General features: G+C 39.9%; 2 protein-coding genes across 2 annotated transcripts in view; one reads left to right on the forward strand and one right to left on the reverse strand.

The window, feature by feature from the left end:
- CASD1 (CAS1 domain sialic acid O acetyltransferase 1) overlaps positions 1–2,923 on the forward strand; it is a 35,067-nt gene extending 32,144 nt beyond the window's left edge. Inside the window, exon 18 of the mRNA XM_074574696.1 lies at positions 566–2,923. Coding sequence (XP_074430797.1) covers positions 566–832 — 267 coding nt within the window. The 3' untranslated portion in view covers positions 833–2,923. The remainder of the gene's footprint in view (positions 1–565) is intronic.
- A 3,253-nt stretch (positions 2,924–6,176) lies between these two features.
- The window catches only part of SGCE (sarcoglycan epsilon), a 35,947-nt gene continuing 22,149 nt past the window's right edge, over positions 6,177–19,974 (reverse strand). The window contains 7 exon segments of the mRNA XM_074574697.1: positions 6,177–6,372; positions 8,120–8,154; positions 8,996–9,039; positions 10,630–10,818; positions 11,535–11,561; positions 12,320–12,531; positions 18,918–19,080. Of these exon segments, the coding sequence (XP_074430798.1) occupies positions 6,322–6,372; positions 8,120–8,154; positions 8,996–9,039; positions 10,630–10,818; positions 11,535–11,561; positions 12,320–12,531; positions 18,918–19,080 (721 nt within the window). The 3' untranslated portion in view covers positions 6,177–6,321.

Consider the following 19,974-nt stretch of genomic DNA (forward strand, 5'->3'; position numbering starts at 1 on the left):
GTAATATTAAATGTTTAATTTTATTGTATTACTAAAATAGATTTTAAAAAGGGAAAGGAACTTACAGGAGAAACTCATTGTAATACAGTGTATACGTAATGCATGAATTTGAATTTTTTTTAAAGGATCTCATTTTCACTGTTCTGATTCCCGGTGACCTTTAAGGTGCTGATCTGCTCCTGGGACCTTTGCATTCATCAGCAGTTGAAGCGCTATCTTTTATTTGCAGGCACGTTAGTTCGGTCCCTCACCAGAGATACAGTAACTGAGCCGAGGTGTATTCCTCATCTCTTCTGACACGACGTAAACGATGCTCCCCTGTGCCGTATTTGGTTAAGGGCTGAGCAAATCCGTTTTATGGTTAACTCTAACAGACTCATCGTTTTGTCTTACAGCAAAGACACATGGAAAACGGCTTCTCAAAGTATGTTATTTAGTCATAAATGTCTGACTTCAGCAGAAGTACAGTGTGTCAGTTGATGCAATAGTAATAGTTATATGTTTTTGTATAAGTAAAAAATATTTATAGATATGTATTATTAAACACACTCTTTTTTTCTTTCAGCTTTTCATTTGCCAATACCATATTTGGCTGGCAGCAGACACAAAGGGCATCTTGGTGCTCATTCCTGGATATCCGATGTTCAATGTCCTTGTCAGCACTTTTATATTCGTGTGTGTGGCACATGAAATTTCTCAGATCACGAATGATCTGGCACAGATTGTGGTTCCTAAGGATAACTCAACTCTGCTGAAAAGGTTGCTATGCATAGCTGGATTTTTTTCTGGACTACTCTTCTTCTCAGCAATGCAAGATCAGTCGAGGCATTAACTTGAAAAGATGCTCGGAAACTTTCTTCAGGTTTACTTTGGGTCTGCCTGAACAAAAATTCTCAACTGGAGGTACAAGAAGACATTTAAATTAAGTGTGTGGAAAATGTATATAGTGCAAATAGCCTTCTCAAATAATCTGAGAAACAAGAATGCACTGTACAGAATCGCATGTGAAAAAATGAGTCTTTTCTACTGGATATATGTTTCTGTTTACATATCTGTTGAAGCGTGACACGAAGAAGTGAAGTTAAATGGTTTAGCGATACCATGTGCATATCACGGAAGTCACTTTACCGTGGGTCAGCCGAATGACGAGTGGATGTTACTTGAGTAGTGCCTCTACAGAACACGGGCTGTGATCATTCTCATCAAGGAACAAAAGAGAGCAAACTTGTGATCCTCCATTAATGCTCACCTTTAGCTGATGTGAATCATGGAATTACTGGTAAACCAGGGCATTTTTCTGAACAAAAGGGTAATTTTTTTGTTTAGAAATTAGTATTTTGGATGGGCATAGTATATGTTACATGAAGCCCTTTATACATGGTAATAAAAAATCATCACCAATTCAGTGATTTAAGATTATATATAAATTTACATAACATTTTATGGGGTTTTTTTAGAAATTTAAGATGTTTTCAGCAAATACGATGAATTCTGAGGTGAAATTTTTTTTATAAAGTTTTTTTTTCCCTACAATTGTTTGCTTTTTCATAAATTTTCACTAATTCATTTAACTATGTACAAATCTCTGTAAAATCCCCGTGAACAATGATGAATAATTTTCAGAGGCTCAGTTCAAGATGGAGAATTTTTGGGAGGCCTCCAACCTTTTCCAGTCAGATGAAGTCCTGTCATACCCACTCCATCAGATCTTACGGAAATGGGAGAACGGGGGAATGGTGATCGTTGAACCTCCTCCTGAGTTTGTAGGTGATCTCGAACCTAGGTGTCATTAGGGAACTGGTGCCATATTCTATCCTGTAATAATATTTTCACGTAAAAGGATGCGCGTCAATCTTGCATGACGAGGAGGAGGGATTGAGCGGTCAGTCTTGTTTCATGCAGATGGTGGAGTCTCAGAATTGCAAATGAAATGAGATTGGAGCTCTTTGGGGGTACCTCTTTTCCCTATCCTTTTTAGCAGTGCCCATCTTTCTTAATAATTTTTTCCTTTACCATAAGAAAGTAAAATTGAAAGACATAGCCCTTCAGTGTGACAGTGACAAGCTATAATTTACGTTCCTTTTATTTGGTGAAGTTACGGTCATCTCTCGGTTTGTGGTTTTGGTTTAAGTGATAGTTTAACCTCTAGTTGTTTTTTCATTTCATTCTTCTACTGATTACTTGTTAGCAGTCAAAAACATGAGCACAATATTGTTTTCCACGCATATGTGCAATTATGTGTGATTATAAATAATAGGAATCCTAATTCGTACCATATGTACTGTCACGCACATGTGTTTCATCTTATCCCAGTTAAAAAACTGAATTCAAACTTGCAGCCACCAATGAGTGCAAAAAAAAATTATTAAAAGAATGGCTTAAATTATTTTTTTTTTGGTGGAGAACAGTTTCTTTTAAAGAATGACCAGTCGTTCATCATAAAAAAGAAAAGAAAATCACTCGCTCCCCCCAGATTCAGCAGTTTTACTAAGTCTGCCAGCTATTTTGAAGCTCTTGGAAAGATACTCAGCTATTTGTTCTTTTTTTGTGCATTATTTCCAGTGTTTTGGAAAGTTAACCTCCTTGGTCAGGACATTTTGAACGGCTGAAAGAAATGGTACAGGTGAACACGGTGGTGGGCGACAGGCTGCATAACCTTCATCTATGCCAGTATTAGGAGCAATGGGGAACTGTGAGTTTGAGGGCTAATTTCTGTTTTGTTCTTCGCAACTTAAGTATTGTAGATATAATTTTATTTATCTGTTGTACAGACTTGGTTAAAAGATTTATTTTTAATGTTTGAAATAATGCACTTGTTTACTATCACTGTATGTGGGATAAATATATTTTCCTTTCAGGTTATGTAAAAATATGACGTAATTTAAACATTAAATAAATGTGCTGTGGATGCTTATTTTTGTAACGGGAGCAGCATCAATTAAGTAAAAACTTCTTATTGCTTGACTTTAGCTGGGCTACAGTTCACTATTATGCCTACCTTAAATCACAGATTAGTATTGTGGAGCTTCTCCAAAGTGATAGTCTGGATACTATTACTTCAAATTAAGGGCAGATACTCACTTGTATCACCAACGATTTCGGACGCGAGGCAGGAAGAAAGGTGTTTCTGCAGTAAATCGCACTGTCCCAGGGCTGATGCAATTGCAACCAATGCCCCCCCGGAGCCCGGTGGGCTTCAGCCGAACTCCACAGCGGAGGGGGCGAATACTTTTTCCCCGCTGAGTTACAAGCTAGAAACTCTGCGGCAGAGCTTAGAACTGACTTGGCTTTTCTGCAGTCCGGCAACATCAAGAAAACCATATTTGTTTGGGTTAAGAAATTTAGCTTTTAATTGAGGTACTTAAATCCCACACTGAAGAGAAGAAGGGGCTCCTTCATCGAAGGATTCAGGGGTAGTCCCTATCCTCAAAGCTCCTTGTATAAATGTTCTTAGACGCCATCCACTATCACCATCCGTAACGTTAACAACTGTAACACAAAGTTGTTCAGGCATTATGTAAAATAACCAGGCAACAGCATCGCTACTTAATGTCTTCCTATTTATTAGATTTTACATTTCATATATTTACAAAGACAGCAGTAGTGCTATTTAATTTGGCTCCAAGTGTCACTTAATCAATACAATATCGGTTCATACTGTCATCATACATCGTTAAAAGAGGCTGTGAATTTCCTGTTTTAACTATCAGCACTTTTAACTAGTTCTTTAACCATTAAGTGTCTTTAGCCAGCTTTATAAATCTATGCTTCCATTGGTATTGTTTTAATAAATCAAAATAAATAATTTGTTATTAAACTTACCTCAAATAAACGAAGCTTTCAATCATAAAATAGTTCAGGTGTCCTTGACAGCCAAGACACCAACATCATTAGATTCTTTTCAGAACAGGTGGAGCACCTGCTGGTACAAACCGATGCTTTATGCGCGTACATAACAGGCTGAGAAATTCCCTTCAATATATTTGCACTGTTACGTATTAATACAAATAAGGTGGGAGCAGCTCAACCGGTAGCTAATTGATTGTCATGTCATCCTCAAGTTATCAGAAATCGTTATGATCCAAAACCAATACTATTTACAAAGTTTAGTCTTACGTTGCATTAAAAAAAAAATCATTATTTAAAATCCATTCCATTCATTTCTGTTCCAAAGCACTGGCAGCTCATACATTTGAAAATGGTCGTAGAAACCAAACGCTGATTGTACTCAAATTTTTCACAGCTTGGATAAAAGACATAAATTGTTAATTTACTATAAACCTCAGTGGGCAGTTTTCTAATTCACTTTTCACGGCTAACCGTCCAAGCTGCTGGAAAAGAGGAGGGCTCTCGCAGGAGGCTGACTGCCGAAATGTCTCCCCGGTACCTTTTGGGTGAGGCGGGGGCAACGTGCCCCACTTAGAAAGTAAAAGTAGGAATGGCTGGCTCTTCCAGCTGTTTCAGAAACCAGCTTAGTTTTTCAACTTACACGACTGCAGCTTGAGCTACCTCTCTCCTAGTGTGACACCCACCGGCACTATTCCCATGGCGAGATGCACTTCTTAACGTATTCTGGGGGTTGTGCTCAGCATTTAGGGCAGCCCTGCGCACTCTGACGTTTAACGCTTGACAGTATCCAAGCGTGTACAAGGTACTGAGTGCTGATGATACGCTTTGCTGCAATAGTTACCTCACTGCCTGAAAAGCAGCTCAGGACTTCTTTTAACTATCCATCTGCCGAGGTGCGGCATTCAGGTCCAAGCCTATGAACACATTATGTTCATTTTTAAGCAAAGAAAATAAGGTTTTGTGTTTTAAAGGAACAGGGCCGTAACTGTAAAAAGAAAAAGAAAAACAAGCAAAAAAAAAAAAAAAAGCCAGTGACTACTTTGGTCCTTCTACAAACCTAATAACCTTATTTTACAGTTTCTTTTTAGCCTCAGTCTTAAATTCCTGCATTACTCAGTTTGTCTTAGTGGAGACCTCAGAAACCTCAGCTAAGGCAATGCGGGCACCGTTTAGCAATTTTAAAGCAGACGCGGCTTTCTGCTTACAGTGCAATGTCCTGATGAACATACAGCTTCTGAAAGAGAAAATATTACAGAAAAAAGACAAAGCATAAGTCAGCTTAAAGCAATACGATGCTTTCAGGTAAAACCCCAAGAAGTGTTGGTGTGAGCTCTTACAGCCAGAGCCCCTAAATCCTGTGTTACGCTGTATTGGAGGATTTAAAGAAGCATCAGAAAAAATTCAGCTGAAATACACAAACAGTGTCGGGAGATAAATTACCACCATCTATTGAAAAAATTAGGAAACCTCAGTTCAGATCCTTTTAACAAAGTTTGTATTATTAAACTTTCCGCTGCACAAATGCCTCTCTCCAAGCAGCCACCTCCCAGGAAAGCACCTATTTAATCAACTCCTTTCCAAGATTCCAAGAATCACCCTTGGATTATTGGTTAGCTAGTTCTTCCACAACTTTTTTTGCTCCAAAAAGAACAAAGAATGTGGAGGATATAAAAAATAAAACACGTGGGGGCATGAGGAATATCACCAAGAAAAGTTGAAGAGTATTTTTGAAGAGTTAAAAGTTAGTCCATGTATACTGTAACAAAATTTACTCTTGCTTATTTGCAGACATTAATTTCCGCCTACAGTAGTTTGTAACAGTTTCTTCTAAAATAACCAGATGAATGAATGGACAGATTTTAAATGTTTTATTGCTCACAAGCTGTCAAATAAAGAAACAGAAATCCAATTTTCAACAGGAATAGTTTTAGGCTTTTGTTCGGTGGTTTTGTTGTGGTTTTTTTTCCAAAAATAACTTTGCTCATGACATTTTAATAATCTCTACAAAATTAATGCCTACTAAATCCGGAATACTATTTCTGAGCCTCATCGTATTGCACAAGTTGTCATGCTTATAGAGTACTGCTTGTCGTGTGCAAACGTAAGGCAATTCCGTCATCCCGCTGAGCACAGTCTGAAATCCCTTCAACCTGGTGCTCATTTTGTAGTTTTGACTTCCCTGTGACAACTTTCAGGAGAGATCACAAGACAGAATAAAGTTTGATATTTATTAATACATATATTTGAAAGATTATTTTCTGAATGTAACAAATATAAAAAGTTATCAGTGTTTACAAATTGTCAAAAATGTCCGAAGTACAAAAGGATACAGTACGTTAGTTATATGGGAGTGATCGTAGGCTCTGGCACTGAGATCATCTTAATACTATGGGCATGCACAATATACACCAGAAAAACTCATGCATCAATCAGAACAAAGAAGGAAACGAGACAATTTTCTGCCTTCTCCGATTACAAATTCATTGCTTCTGTTAGTTTTCTTTCCTCAGGAATACCATTTACCTGCAAGTAGATGAGAGTGTATGTAATCCAGCAGTGGCAGGTGATGCTTCAACGATATTGAACTGTCAATGGGTAACACAGCACATAAATAGTATTTATGAGGCTTTTATCAACAACCACACCGGAGAAACACGACAAGTACAACCTGGACCAAAAGACGACATTTTACATGGAAAAGCTTTGCTCGCTTGCTTCTGGGAAGGGAGAGATCGAGGAAAAGGTCATTTAACTGGGAATTTATCTTTCTGTTTGGGATCTAACAGGCTTCATGGGGAGACTGTGACGCTCAAAACGGAAAAATGCAGTATATGGTGTCCATATACTATTTAGTCTCTTGCATTCTAGGAATATCCTATAAACTTTTCAATCTAAGCACCTTAAAATAGTCCTCACAAATTTTGCCAATCGACAGAGAGACAATTATAAAACTTAACATGCCTTTTCATATTGGAGACCGCTAGCAATTTTCAGCAGTATAATATAAACCTTTGATGCGAGTTGTCACCTTTCATACAATTCTTTCCCAGTTATGTTTCAACTTCGTGAAAGAGTCGAGCATTACTGTCAGCTATTAAATCTGCATTCTTATATAAGGTTAAAAACAAATTTGCTTCTTATTGGGGATTCAGGTAGTTCCTGAAGAGGACAGTGGTTATTAGACATGGTCTGCTCTTCAAATTACTAATGATGGTCTACTGAAGCTTTAAAATAGAAATACCTTCTTTCATGGTGGTGACTGATAGTATGTTAATAACCCTGAGTATATTATTGGGAATTTTCTGTAGGAAAGGAAGAAAATTCAACAATGAATGTCTAGTTCTGTAGGTTTTTTGGCCTTCAGTGTTTTAGTTCTGTAAATTTCTTAGTTCAACAGATCAATACATTGATTGCTAAGTTTCTACTGATGCTACTAAAAATCTTAGGAGTGCCTGAATTCTGCTTTCATAACATTCTAAAATTCGTAACATTCTAAAAACGTAACCTTCTGACAACAGGAGTCATGGATATCCTTTAGAAGATAAACCGCGAGAGGCACATGCCATCACGTCATGGATGTGCTTGCAGTGTCCCCTGCACATCTGAGTTACAAAGGCAGGTGCCATTGAAAACTAAGAGAAGGGGAGGAAACACTGTCTGTCCCAAATACATTTTCTTCACCCCTGATTTCTGAGAGCTTGTCACAGGCAGCGCCTGTGATGAATAGGAAAGAACAGGTGTACTCTACCAAAATAACGTACCACAGAAAATACAGACACTGGAGGATTTTGAAATCTATTTTTATGGCAGTTCTTTGGTGCGGCTTGCAGGCAACAAACCCACGCTAGCTTGTATTTCATACCTTTTTTAAATGTCTCACTGCTGTCAACATACAGGACTGCCAGGTGATTTTCCATCTTTTTTACTGCGAGACAGACTGGAATTCTTGTAACAAGACAGTCATAACAGAAGAGCAGAACTGTGTGACATTTTTATTCCGCCTTCTAACTGCCTGCAGTGGCGAGCGTGAAGAGCTCTGCTAAATGTCAACCCAAACCAGTGCTGGTGGCTCTGGAGGGATACCGCCAGGGTCATCTGCCATTCCCCGTATATGTATAATAAAGCACACAAATAGCAAAGCCAGCAGAACTGCAGTCAGATTTTTGGGTTTTTTTGTTTGTTTGCTTGTTTGTTTTATAAATGTGTTTTTAATTTCCCAAAAACAAAAAAAAAAACCACACATGGGCAGAAGCATCTATTATATACTTGCCTCAAATCTTTGAAATGTTGTCATACGAAATTCTCCTTTAATCCCCGAAAGCAGTAATGAAGAAGAAGGATTTTGAATGAAAAGAGTTGCTTACGTAACTCCTAAGTTAAAACAAGTCTTCCTCTTGGAGCTGTAGTTCCCGTATTATGTTCAATACGTATGTATAGAGAGAGTTTTGCCTAAAAACGTCTTTGAATATTCAAAAATTACACGTTGGCCTCTACGTTTTCCTTGTATGATGCCTATCCCCTTTCACATGGCTATGGCTGTCGCTTTTTCTCAGACCGGATATGCTAACTTAGAGAGGAGAATCAGCCTTAGTAGATGCTCTGATGGGATCAGTCACGACCTCAGTCGGTACATTAGGATTTGTGGAAATGATGGAAAAGCGATGACTAAGACAGGGGAAACCTGCAGCGTGGGTATATGCCTCACCACAGATGCCCCAATATCAAATCTTTATGTTTAGTAACAGCAATAAAGAGCTCTTTCTTCAGAGCTTAACAAGTATTTGTTGGGAATCGGAAATTTTCGTTTCCTATCAAGTTCTAGGGAATTTGAACAGTGTAACCGGATTTGGGAATCTAGCTGTAGCTTCATGTTGTAATACAAAATTATTTATACGAGGAGGTTTCCAACTCAGCTGTACCAGCTCCCAGTGTCTCATGCCGAGTCCTAATGCAGCATTTCTCCTACTTGTTTAATCAATCCCGTACCAAAATTTTCACTGATGTATCAAAACAATCTAGAATGACAACGCTGTAATACTTCGCTCTATTTGAAAATGGTTTCCACTGTCCATAGACTGTATGCAGTTTGACTAACGATTCCTCTGCACCGGTCACTTAATAGCTACAGTATTTTCTCAGTACTGACCTGCACTCTGCTGCTGTGGAATCCGAGTCTGATGTGGCAGGTTCCTACAAAAAACAATTTAGTATCTTTAATGCTTCCATGCAAAGTCTGAAGTATATTATGCATGAAAGTTCAGCATTTGAACTTCACTGTTTTGCTTATGAAGCAATAATCCATTTTCACTATTATCAAAATCTTAGCCAAGTCAATGAAAGAAAGAAAATTAGCGTTACAGGGTAGTTGCTATTATTTCACTTGTCAATTAGGTTCAAAGGCTCAGACTTGGTGAAACGCCAGAGGTAACAAGACTCGCCACAGGTTTCTGATGTTATACAAGGTTTGGTTTCCATAAGTGATAGACAGAGAGAAGGTGAGAGTCTTTGCAACTTCATTATTGACTGTGGAATGAAGGAATGGTCAGCTAGTTTTACACATCAGACCGCTTCACTTACCAAGGCAAAGTTCCATTTTTGTGTCCTGCTTAAGTGTCTGTTTTAACAGCTACCAGATATTATGGTTGTTTTTATAGAAAGGAATTAGGGGACGGAATGCAGGTGAAGCAGATAAAAACCCTACGTACAATGTAAGAAAGCCTTTGGTACCAGCTTTGGCACCCCAGTCATAAAAAGTTGCTATTCTAAATAGAGAAGAAACTGTAAAATACAGGGCAGAGCACTTTGCAGCGGTTGTAGAAGGGATAATTTACACAGCTGTACTTTCTGGAGAACGTAGCTTTGGGACAGGAAGAAGAAAACACTCTTCTAGCACGTATCTACATTATGAAGGGAATTCAGGGCAAGCACGTGTAAGTTAGGGCCAAGTTAGTCCCGGCACTGGACCGGTATCACTGGGGCCACGCAGGCTGCCAGCTGAGGAGCTTGTGTTATAGCACGGCACTGAAAAATGATGCCAGCCACTTCGCAGACCCCTGCGCCTCGGACCTGCTCAACCCCAGACACCTCAACCAAACCTTTCTAGAAATGCCTTTTTTCTACAGCATAACCGACTTGTCCAAATTAGAACACGTGCAAAGCAAGCACGAGATGGGTCCGTCTCAATAGTTTCATTAAGTTACTGATAAATGAACTTTAAGGAACAGAGATGAAGAATTTTCTGGTTTCTGTCTCGGAGGGAGGCTGGCAACAATGGAAGCAGCTGAGACCTCTGAATGTCTTCACTGGCAAGTCTGTGTTTATTGTCTGCGTAAAGGGTTATGCTCTTCTGTTCAACGTTAACATTTCAGGTACATGGCGAAATGCTTACAAAGTCTGGAATTTCTGGTATGAAACTACCAAGCTGCTGGTAGTTTTATATGAGAACTCCAAAGACATGGGTTAAGAGGCAGGGTGTCTAAAATAGAACAGCTCAAATTGATTCCTCTGTCCAAAGCAGTTTTTCCTCCAAAATATGCAGAAATGTAACTGTTCCACGCAAAGCTTCTTGCCAAGTCTGCACGCTGAAACCCAGCCATTTAATTTTATAACAGAAGGCCTTTCTTTCTGCTTGAAATGCCAGCGCCGGAGCTATCTTCAACTACAGAGTCATTACTGATACGTCCATCATAAATACATTTCAGACGGCAAGCCCCGGAATCCGTCGTTGAATCGTGCAACATAATGACTATTAACAAATAAAACAGAAGTCTAAACACTTACTGCTGTGTTTGCATCAGCGGCATACTGGTATTATCGTAGCTGTCTGGGTGAAGGGCCGGTACAATCTCACCAGTAACCGGGTGAAACACTGGAAGCGTTGAAAGAGGCCATGCGATTTCTCTATTTTTAGACATGTCACGGAGCTCTTTGGTTGATTTCTGTATAGCACTGTGGTGAACCAACTGGATGCTATGTCAAAAGGAAATAAAATAGTAAATACATATTTTTAAATGCTCTATCAAAACTGATAGACTTTTACAATTATTATTTTTCTTAAAAATAAAAGGACCTTGATGCATGCTACAGACTCTACAGTGCAGCAATTACAGTAAACCTTTAGATAGTTAATTTAATTAATATTGGATTTATTTAATTTTTAAGGCAGTAATTATTCCATTAGATTTTGCTGTCTGGATAAGTATGTTTCATAGGATCCAAGACTGTGCGATTTGCTACTAATGTTCCATTTATTTGCTGCAATTAAAATAAAAGTTTTGGTTAACTCCTGATTCTTGCGGCAGATTCATAGAAACTTATAGATTAATTTTAAAACGCTCCATAGTCCAGGCACTGGATACCTTCCGGGATAATTTGGTCTCCTGTCTACTGCCTTTAAGATATAGGCTGGGAAGTCCAATAAGCAGGAGTATAAATTACATATTAACATATTTACTCTAACAGCACTATTTTATTTTGAATTGACAGTCGTTAATTTCAAACCCTTTTTATTCTGGTCGTCTATCCTTGCCAAGACTCTGATTTAAAAGCAGCTTTCACATTTATGAATTAAACCATGGATTAGAGAGAATGAAAGAAGATTATGACACACATGTATGAAGCATGACAAGCTACTGAGAATGAAAATTAAATGGTAAAAGAAAAATAACAGGAAAGAAGACACTTACTCTGGTGTTTGCATGTTTCTCTTTTCCCTAAAAACAAAACAAAATTTATGAATTAAATAATAGCATTGATAGTTGGAACATTAAATCTATCTGATGATGAAAATAGTACATGATGGAGAAATGCTGACAAGGTTATTGCTAAACGCAACTTGGCAGCATTTGCAACTGGGTTTATGATGAGGCCTTGATGAACGCACGTATAGAGATGTGATACTGATGACGGACACGCACACACAGACACACACACACAGAGAAATGAAAAGGCAAGTTAGAGAACAAGCTTCTGGCTAAAATAAATTCTGTGACAAAATGAAATTGTAGTTTGTGTAAGAAATGGCAGAAATTACGTTACTTGCTGCTTTCCTTTTATGTGTTTCTCTTTTATAATATGTCTAAATTCAGTTCATATCCTCAACCGGATTTATTTTTAAGTTAGCATTTTAGAAGTTACTTAATATTTTCCTGAACCAATGATCCTTTATTAGTATTTTATTTGTTTGGGGCATTTTGGAGAGTTGTGCGTATGTGGAGATTTTGTGAAGCTTTGTGCGTACATGGAGACTTTTAACCCCTTCAACTAGAGCAATTACAGGTCCTATATCAATTCTCTTGGTAATTACTGTATGTGCTTAGATGAGATATAGTTCAGTATTTCAAGCAGATATCTTTTGGCCTGTTTTAAATGTTTTTAATGAACTGAATGGAATTCTTCTAACAAATAGTCTTCTGTGCATTATAATCTTAGAAAAATTTACAATTACTTATTAGCGTGTTAAAGTACTCACACTCCTTCCCGTCGGCAGCACATGATATAGGCAAGTATTAGAAAAAGCACCAGTGCTATTGCCGAGGGCACGGCCAGTGTAATTAGGAAATCCGAGTAATAGTCTCTGCTTTTCAGCGTATCGGAAGGTGGCTTGTACTCTCCACCATCAGGTAATATCCCCTCTCCACGAATCACTTCCTGAAAGGTGGAAACTTGTTTTGTATTGTCAACCTGATGTCCAGAAAAAAAAAAAAAAAAAGGAAAAAAAAAAAGAGAGAGAATTATATAACAAAGTAACAGAGTGTAGAACAGGCAGTATTTATCCAGCCATAACATATAAATGAATCCATATGACACATTTGACAAATTCTGTACAATTTCATCCAATCACTTTATTTTAACCAATAAAACTTTACATTTCATTGAAAGCTTCTCATCAATGTGGTAACTAATACGACTTCATTACTTTATCACATTATCTCTTTATTTTGTGCCCACCAGAAATACTACGTTTTTTACAGATTAATTTTAGGTATATCTCACACAAATAGCATTTGAGTAAAAATGCTGTAAACATTTCTATGCAAACTGATCATTCGATACTGATTTCTTTTGGATGGATGAATCCATTTCCTATTAGTCTTCCTAAATAACAATACTGCCCTCTCTTGTATGAGGGTGGTAGAGATGAAGAGTGGAGTACCTCTGCATTTTCTTCCTCCTCCTTCCTATTGAGCTTCGCATCCAGGGCCCAAAAAAGCAAGAAGCATGAACCGAGCTGCTGAGAACTGAGCAGCTCCATGGCCTCCCGCACCCACCCGATGCAAGAAGCACCACGACAGTTAGTTGACCTGAGCCAGAGTTCCAAGGCTTTTCTACCTCCTAATTCAACTAACATCCAAAAGGCTACTTTCCCGGTCACAAGTAATTTTTTATTTATTTTTTTATGTCTGTATCTAATGTTTCTAGAAAGACAACCTTTTTTTGCTAGTGAATTCCCTACTGTATTTAACTGACTGCCTTTCCCACACAACTTTTGAATTTTCTGCCTCCACTTTCTCGTTATCTTCAGTTAGATATTACTGTTAAATTTTATCAGTGTCAGTTTTAAAACTCTCTCCAGATCATTGATGAAAATAAATTATGTTTGCTCCATGCTTGACCTGTTCATTGAGAGTCACGTCATGCTTGACCTGGCTGTTCATTGAAAAATCTTGCAATTGATAGTCATTTCTTTATACTTTACACTTTAAGTCATAAAATGCTGTATTAAAACTTATGCAATGGATGAACAGGTTTTTCATGGAATTCCAGAAATAATATTATGTTGAGCTTCAAATGCATACAGAGGTATATATATATTTTTAAGTACAGTTTTGCAAAAATTAATTTATGTATTCTTCACTCATTAAATTCTGCGGTATATTTTATGTTATGAATTCTACCTGGCTGCTTAGTTGAATCTCAAGCCCTAAGCAAACGCACAAAAAAAAAAGATGTATGCAGCTACTGATGTGACCGAGAAGCCCATGCACAGCGGGAGAACAAGCTTTATCAGAAAGCAGCATTAAGAGGAAGCATGTATTAAGTCACCCGTCTTTTCAGTATTTGGGACCCACAAGCTTAAATCTACTCTTTGATTTAGGTGCTAACCGCCAACCTCACCTCATAAAAAGTGGGCAGAAGAGGACGTGGTGGTGGTATTTTCACTCACTGGCCTCTGCTGCGGTTATGGGAAATGGAGCTCAACTCCCTCCCAGCCCGTGGATCTGGAGGGACCTCCTCCCCCCCTGCTTGCCTTGTGAAAAGCAGGCTGTGAGTAGATGGAGGGAAGCATGGCTCAGTTCTCCCTTTGATCCACCAGGTTACAGCATGCAGTAGCAATGATGCTGGCAACAGCAACCCCCCCTCAAAGACTGTTTAAATTCAGTTATCATGGCATGCTGCCAAAACAAGTGCCAAGTTCAAGAAGGCTGGGTTATAGGCTGCTGTAGAAAATTATGCTTCTCTTTGACAGCCTGTTCCTTTTACACAATCTCTGCATTTCTCTAAACAGCACAACTCTGCTTCATGATTAGTTCATGAGCCACTGTTACTATTGGCCATTTTTTTCTGGAGAAGCATTCCTAACCCGCTGCTCCTCATTCTGCATGGGTACTACTGTTGATTATTCTTGCATTAGCGTGCTATTCCTCTGATGCTCCTTTTGAAATTCACCCTGTTTCCTAAGGCTGTTTCTCCAATTTCTCAAGACCTTTCTAAATTCTATCCTGTCCTTCAACGCACCTGCAGATCCTTTCAGTTTCATGGGGCCTGCAAATTTAATTTAAGAGAATCATAGAACAGTTTGGGTTGGAAGGGACCTTTAAGGGTCATCTAGTCCAAACCCCCCAGCAATACGCAGGAACATCTACAACTAGATCAGGTTGCTCAGAGCCTCGTCCAACCACCCCTTGAATGTTTCCAGGGATGAGGCATCTACTACCTCTCTGGGCAACCTGGGCCAGTGTTTCACCACCCTCACAGTAAAAAAATTTATGCCTTATATAGAGCCTAAATGTATCCTCTTTTAGCATAAAACCACTACCCCTTGTCCTATCACAACAGGCCCTGCTAAAAAGTTTGTCCCCATCTTTCTTATAAGCCCCCTTTAAGTACTGAAAGGCCACAATAAGGTCTCCCCGAAGCCTTCTCTTCTCCAGGCTGAACAACCCCAACTCTCTCAGCCTGTCTTCATAGGAGAGGTGTTCCATCCTCTGATCATTTTTGTGGCCCTCCTCTGGAGCCGCTCCAACAGGTCCATGACTGTCCTTTGCTAAGGGCTCCAGAGCTGGATGCAGTACTCCAGGTGAAGTCTCACCAGAGCAGAGTAGAGCAGAATCAGCTCCCTCGACCTGCTGGCCACGCGGCTTTTCATGCAGCCCAGGATACAGTTGGCCGCCTCGGCTGCGAGCGCACACTGTCAGCTCACGTCCTGCTTTTCATCCACCGGTACCCCCAAGTCCTTCTCATCAGGGCTGCTCTCAATCCCTTCATCCCCCAGCCTGTACTGATACCAGGGGTTGCTCCAACCCAGGTGCAGGACCCTCTGCTTGGCCTTATTGAACCTCCTGAGGTTCACATGGGCCCACTTCTTGAGCCTGCCCAGGTCCCTCTGGATGGCATCCCGTCCCTCAGGCATGTCAACTGCACCACTCAGCTTGGTGTCATCCACAAACTTGCTGAGGGTGCACTCGATCCCACTGTCATTGAATATATTAAACAGTACTGCTTCCAACACAGACCCCTGAGGGACACCACTCGTCACTGATCTCCATCTGGATATCGAACCATTGACCACTACCCTCTGGATGCGACCATCCAACCAATTCCTCAACCACCAAACAGTCCACCCATCAAATCCCTATCTCTTCAATTTAGAGAGAAGGATGTTGTGGGGGATCATGTCAAAGGCCCTACAGAAGTCCAGATAAATGACATCCGTAGCTCTTCCCTTCTCCACTGATGTAGTCACTCCATCATAGAAGGCCACTGGGTTGGCCAGGCAGGACTCGCCTTTGGTGAAGCCATGGTGGCTATGTCGAATCACCTCCCTGTGGTCCACATGCCTTAGCACAGCTTCTAGGAGAATCTGTTCCATGATCTGCCCAGGCACAGAGGTGAGGCTGACAGGTCAGTAGTTCCCAGGCTCCTCCTGTCTACCCTTTTTAAAAATGGGTGCAATGTTTCCCTTTTCCCAGTCACCGGGGACTTCACCTGACTGCTGTGACTTTTCAAATATCATGGAGCGTGGCTTGGCAACTACATCAGCCAATTCTCTCAGGACTCTGGGATGCATCTCCTCAGGTAGTCACGAACCTGATCTTCTCTTACAGTAGGAGGAACTTTGCTCCCGCGGTCCCTGCCTTGTGGTCTGTCCACTCGACAGACATGGGAAAAGAGTTTGCCAGTGAAGAATGAGGGAAAAAGTTGTTGAGTACCTCAGCCTTCTTGTCGTCTGTGCTACCAGTTTGACAGTCTTGCTTATCAGGTGGATTACACTTTCTTTCACCTTCCTTTTCTGGCTGACATGCCTGTAGAAGCTCTTATTATTCTTTGCATCCCTTACCAAGTTCAGCTCCATCCACACCTTGGCCTTCCTGACCTCATCCCTACACAACCAGGCAGCATCCTCATACTCTTCCCGGGATACCTGTCCCTGCTTCCACTGCCCGTGCCTTTTCCTCTTGCCCTTTAGTTTGACCAGCAGGTCTTGACTCAGCCATGCCGGTCTCTTGCTTTCCTTTTGTGATTTTTTACACCTGGGGATCAAGAGCTCTTACACTCTATGGGAAGCATCCTTAAAAGTCTGCCAGCTCTGTTCTGCTCCCTTGTCTGGGAGGGCAGTTTCCCAGTGGGTTCTGCTGACTAACTCGTTGAACAGCTGAAGTTTGCTTTCCCAAAATTCAGGGTTCTGACTTTACTCCTTGCCTGACCCTGAGGCCTGTGAAGTGTTGGACCATCAGTGCATGATCACTGCAGCTGAGGCTCCCTCCAGTCTTGACACCACCAATTAGCTTGCACTGGTGACCAACAGGTCCAGTATCGCATCTCTTCTGGTAGGGCTGTCTATTACCTGGCTTAAGAATCTATCCTCAATGCACTCCAGGAGTCTCCTGGATTGCCTATATCTCACTGTGCTACCTTTCCAGTAGATGTCAGGGTGGCTGAAGTCCCCCATCAGGAAGAGAGCCTGTGAGCATGATGCCTCCTGTAGCTGGAGTAAGAAGGCTTTGTCAATAGGCTTCCCTTGATCAGGCGGCCTGTAGTGGATACCAACCACAAGGTTCCCTTTGCTCCTCAGTCTCTTAATTCTTACCCATAAGCTTTCAACCTGCTTGTGGCTATTCTTCAGAAACGGCTCTTCACACTCAATCCACTTCCTGTTGTCGGAGGCAGGGCCTCCACCCCTCCTTCCTCACCTGTGCCTTCTGAACAGCCTCTGGCCATTCAGAGCTGCACTCCAGTCACAGGATTCGTCCCAAGTTTCAATAATGGCAACTAGGTTGTAGCTTTCTAGTGGAACGGTGGCTTCCAGCTCTTCCTATTTGTTGCCCGTGCTGCGTGCATTGGTGTAGAGGCACTTCAGCTGGGCTGCTGGCCATGTCACCTTCTTAGAAGATCACCCCTTAATTCCTTTGAGGCATTTCACTGGTGTTCCCCTGTTGGCTCCTATTATCTCAGGAGCCCCTGGCTCATCTCCGTAAGACTTCAAGGAAGTGTAGTCAGCACATCTCAAGTGTAGTCAGCACATCTCAGAGCAACAGGCTGAGCACATCCATCACGTAGCTTACTAATGAAGAATAGCAAGGCATTATTAATAATTCCGCTATGATTATGGCTATCCAGCCATATCCTCCTCACCAGGTCATAGCTTCATCTAGGCCATGTTCCTGAGCTTCCATATGAGACAGTATCAAAAAACCTTACCAAAAAGAAATGACATCTGCTGCTATACCTCGATTTTACCTCTTTCTTTTAGAAGACTTGAAATAGTTTGTTCTTGATGAGGGCTGACTGCCTTGTACTATTTTTCAGGTGCTGGTAAGTATTGCTGTGTACACGTGTATCTTTTGCAATTTCTCAAAGGAAAGCCAATAAACAGTAAATAAACTGGATATTCTTTTGAAAACAAGGGTTCTCCAGCTTTCTAACAGCCTTCCTAATTTATAGTTTATAGAAAGAAAGGGTTAGAAGTTACCTGATCAATTTTGTGTATGAATACCTTTTATCATACTCAATACATTTTTTACATTGTACAAAAGCCTTTCATATCTCCCTTTTTGTTTCCTCTTAGGTAATGTCTGAAGTAGCTCAACAATCATCTCAGTTTATGTACCTTCAACCACCTTTGTTCAAACTTATCTGTGACGTTCTCTTCCAATACTGTACCATTTCTTGAATCTCCTTACCAGAACTAAACAAAAATAACCTTAAAAAGCCTCTTTAGGAATTATACTCCTTCCACGGCAAATAATCTAGTGTTTGGTCATCACTTTTCTTGTATTTGACTGAGAATGTTCCCATTTATTTTGATTTCATTAGTCAACACTATTTTCTTTTCTTTTTCTATTTCATTTTTAACATGAAATATGTTTTGGACAATTTTCAGAAAGATTTTTTTAACAGCATAGAAATACTATTTAACCGGTCAGTGCTGTAGACTCAACATTTGGGAAAACATATATACACACACATGCATATTTTAGGAAAGCAAGTCTAACTAGCAGTATTAGCATGCTGAATTAATGAACTACACCTACCTAAATAATTCTCTCCTACTTTTAATTCTGTGAGCCCTAGAGTTCTCTGGACATTTATATAAATCACCACTACTGAAAACGAACATGGTGGTTTCACTGGTGCTTAACTCTTAACAGAATTCAGCCCACAAAGCAAAATCCTTTCACAATCTTAAGAGTGTCTACTAGATGGAAAACAATGTCCATCAGTCATGACAAAGAGGAATTTGGCAGAGCTGTCTGGCCAGGCTGGCAAAACTCTTACCTAAATCATGTCTGGCATAAAATATTGTACTTCTACAAACATCATTTTAACGCAAAAATAAAATAACTCACCAGAGAGATTTTACACCAGTCAATATGGAATTGAGTACGAAATTTTTTATCGCAGGTTATTACAGGTTCCATTTCTTGACTGCATCTCAGCTGATTTTGTGGGTTTTCCACTTCTCGTAAGCACGAAGAGAAGGGAACATCTGCCCCAACCATAACATACACACTACAGAAAGAGATAAGTGACGGACTGTCAGGACACCTCTCACAAACCCCCAAAGGACAATGACATACTCTTCCAAGCATTATTATTGTTCACAGTAGCATTCAGCTGTGCTTTAAAGACCAAAACTACTTTTTTTTTAATTCTTTTTCTTGATACCGTAGCTATGCACTGCCAACAAAATTTGCAGAATACTGAAAGCTGAATGTAAACTTAATACTTCATTTAGCATTACAGTACACAAAATAAGAGCTACAGTGCTAACTGTATTATTCATTTTCACATTTAAATATGTAGAACACTGATGGAATATACAGTCTGCTGCAACAGGTAATAATATATCAATGGATCCCGAAACAAAAATTAGGTCATGGTTGCTGTTTGGTATACAAGGCATTATCTGACTAAATGTTTGAAATGTAGCTGCTTGTTTTAAGGGGTTCTGCTATTACTCTGGCTAGTACAGAAGTCGCTTTCCTTCTTTAGATGTGCTCAGAAACTCCAGGTGCACAGAAGGGCTCTGAAACAACAATCCTTTCTGCACACATCTTGGATTTTGAACCCTCAGACCTGTCTTAGATATTATTTGACACAAAATATCCAAAAGTAACTAGGCACCTTTATTTTTGCCAGGGAAAAGCACTACCACAACCATATTTTGAAAAGGCTGAATCCTTATTCGTTTCTAATTGAAGTATCCTATTTCAGAACAGAACTTATGGTTACAAATCACAACTGGAAATAGTACATTCCTGCAGTTTACACTCAGTAACCGAAATTCCCCAGATACCTCAGCTTATCACTTTCAGATGAAAGTCCACAGTGCTCCTGAAACACAGAACTAAATTTCACTAAGTAAGAGTACAGCTACAAACGACACTGTTACATGCTAAATGC

This window comes from Larus michahellis, chromosome 2, assembly GCF_964199755.1.
Source record: "Larus michahellis chromosome 2, bLarMic1.1, whole genome shotgun sequence".
In the NCBI taxonomy this organism is placed as follows: Eukaryota; Metazoa; Chordata; class Aves; order Charadriiformes; family Laridae; genus Larus; species Larus michahellis.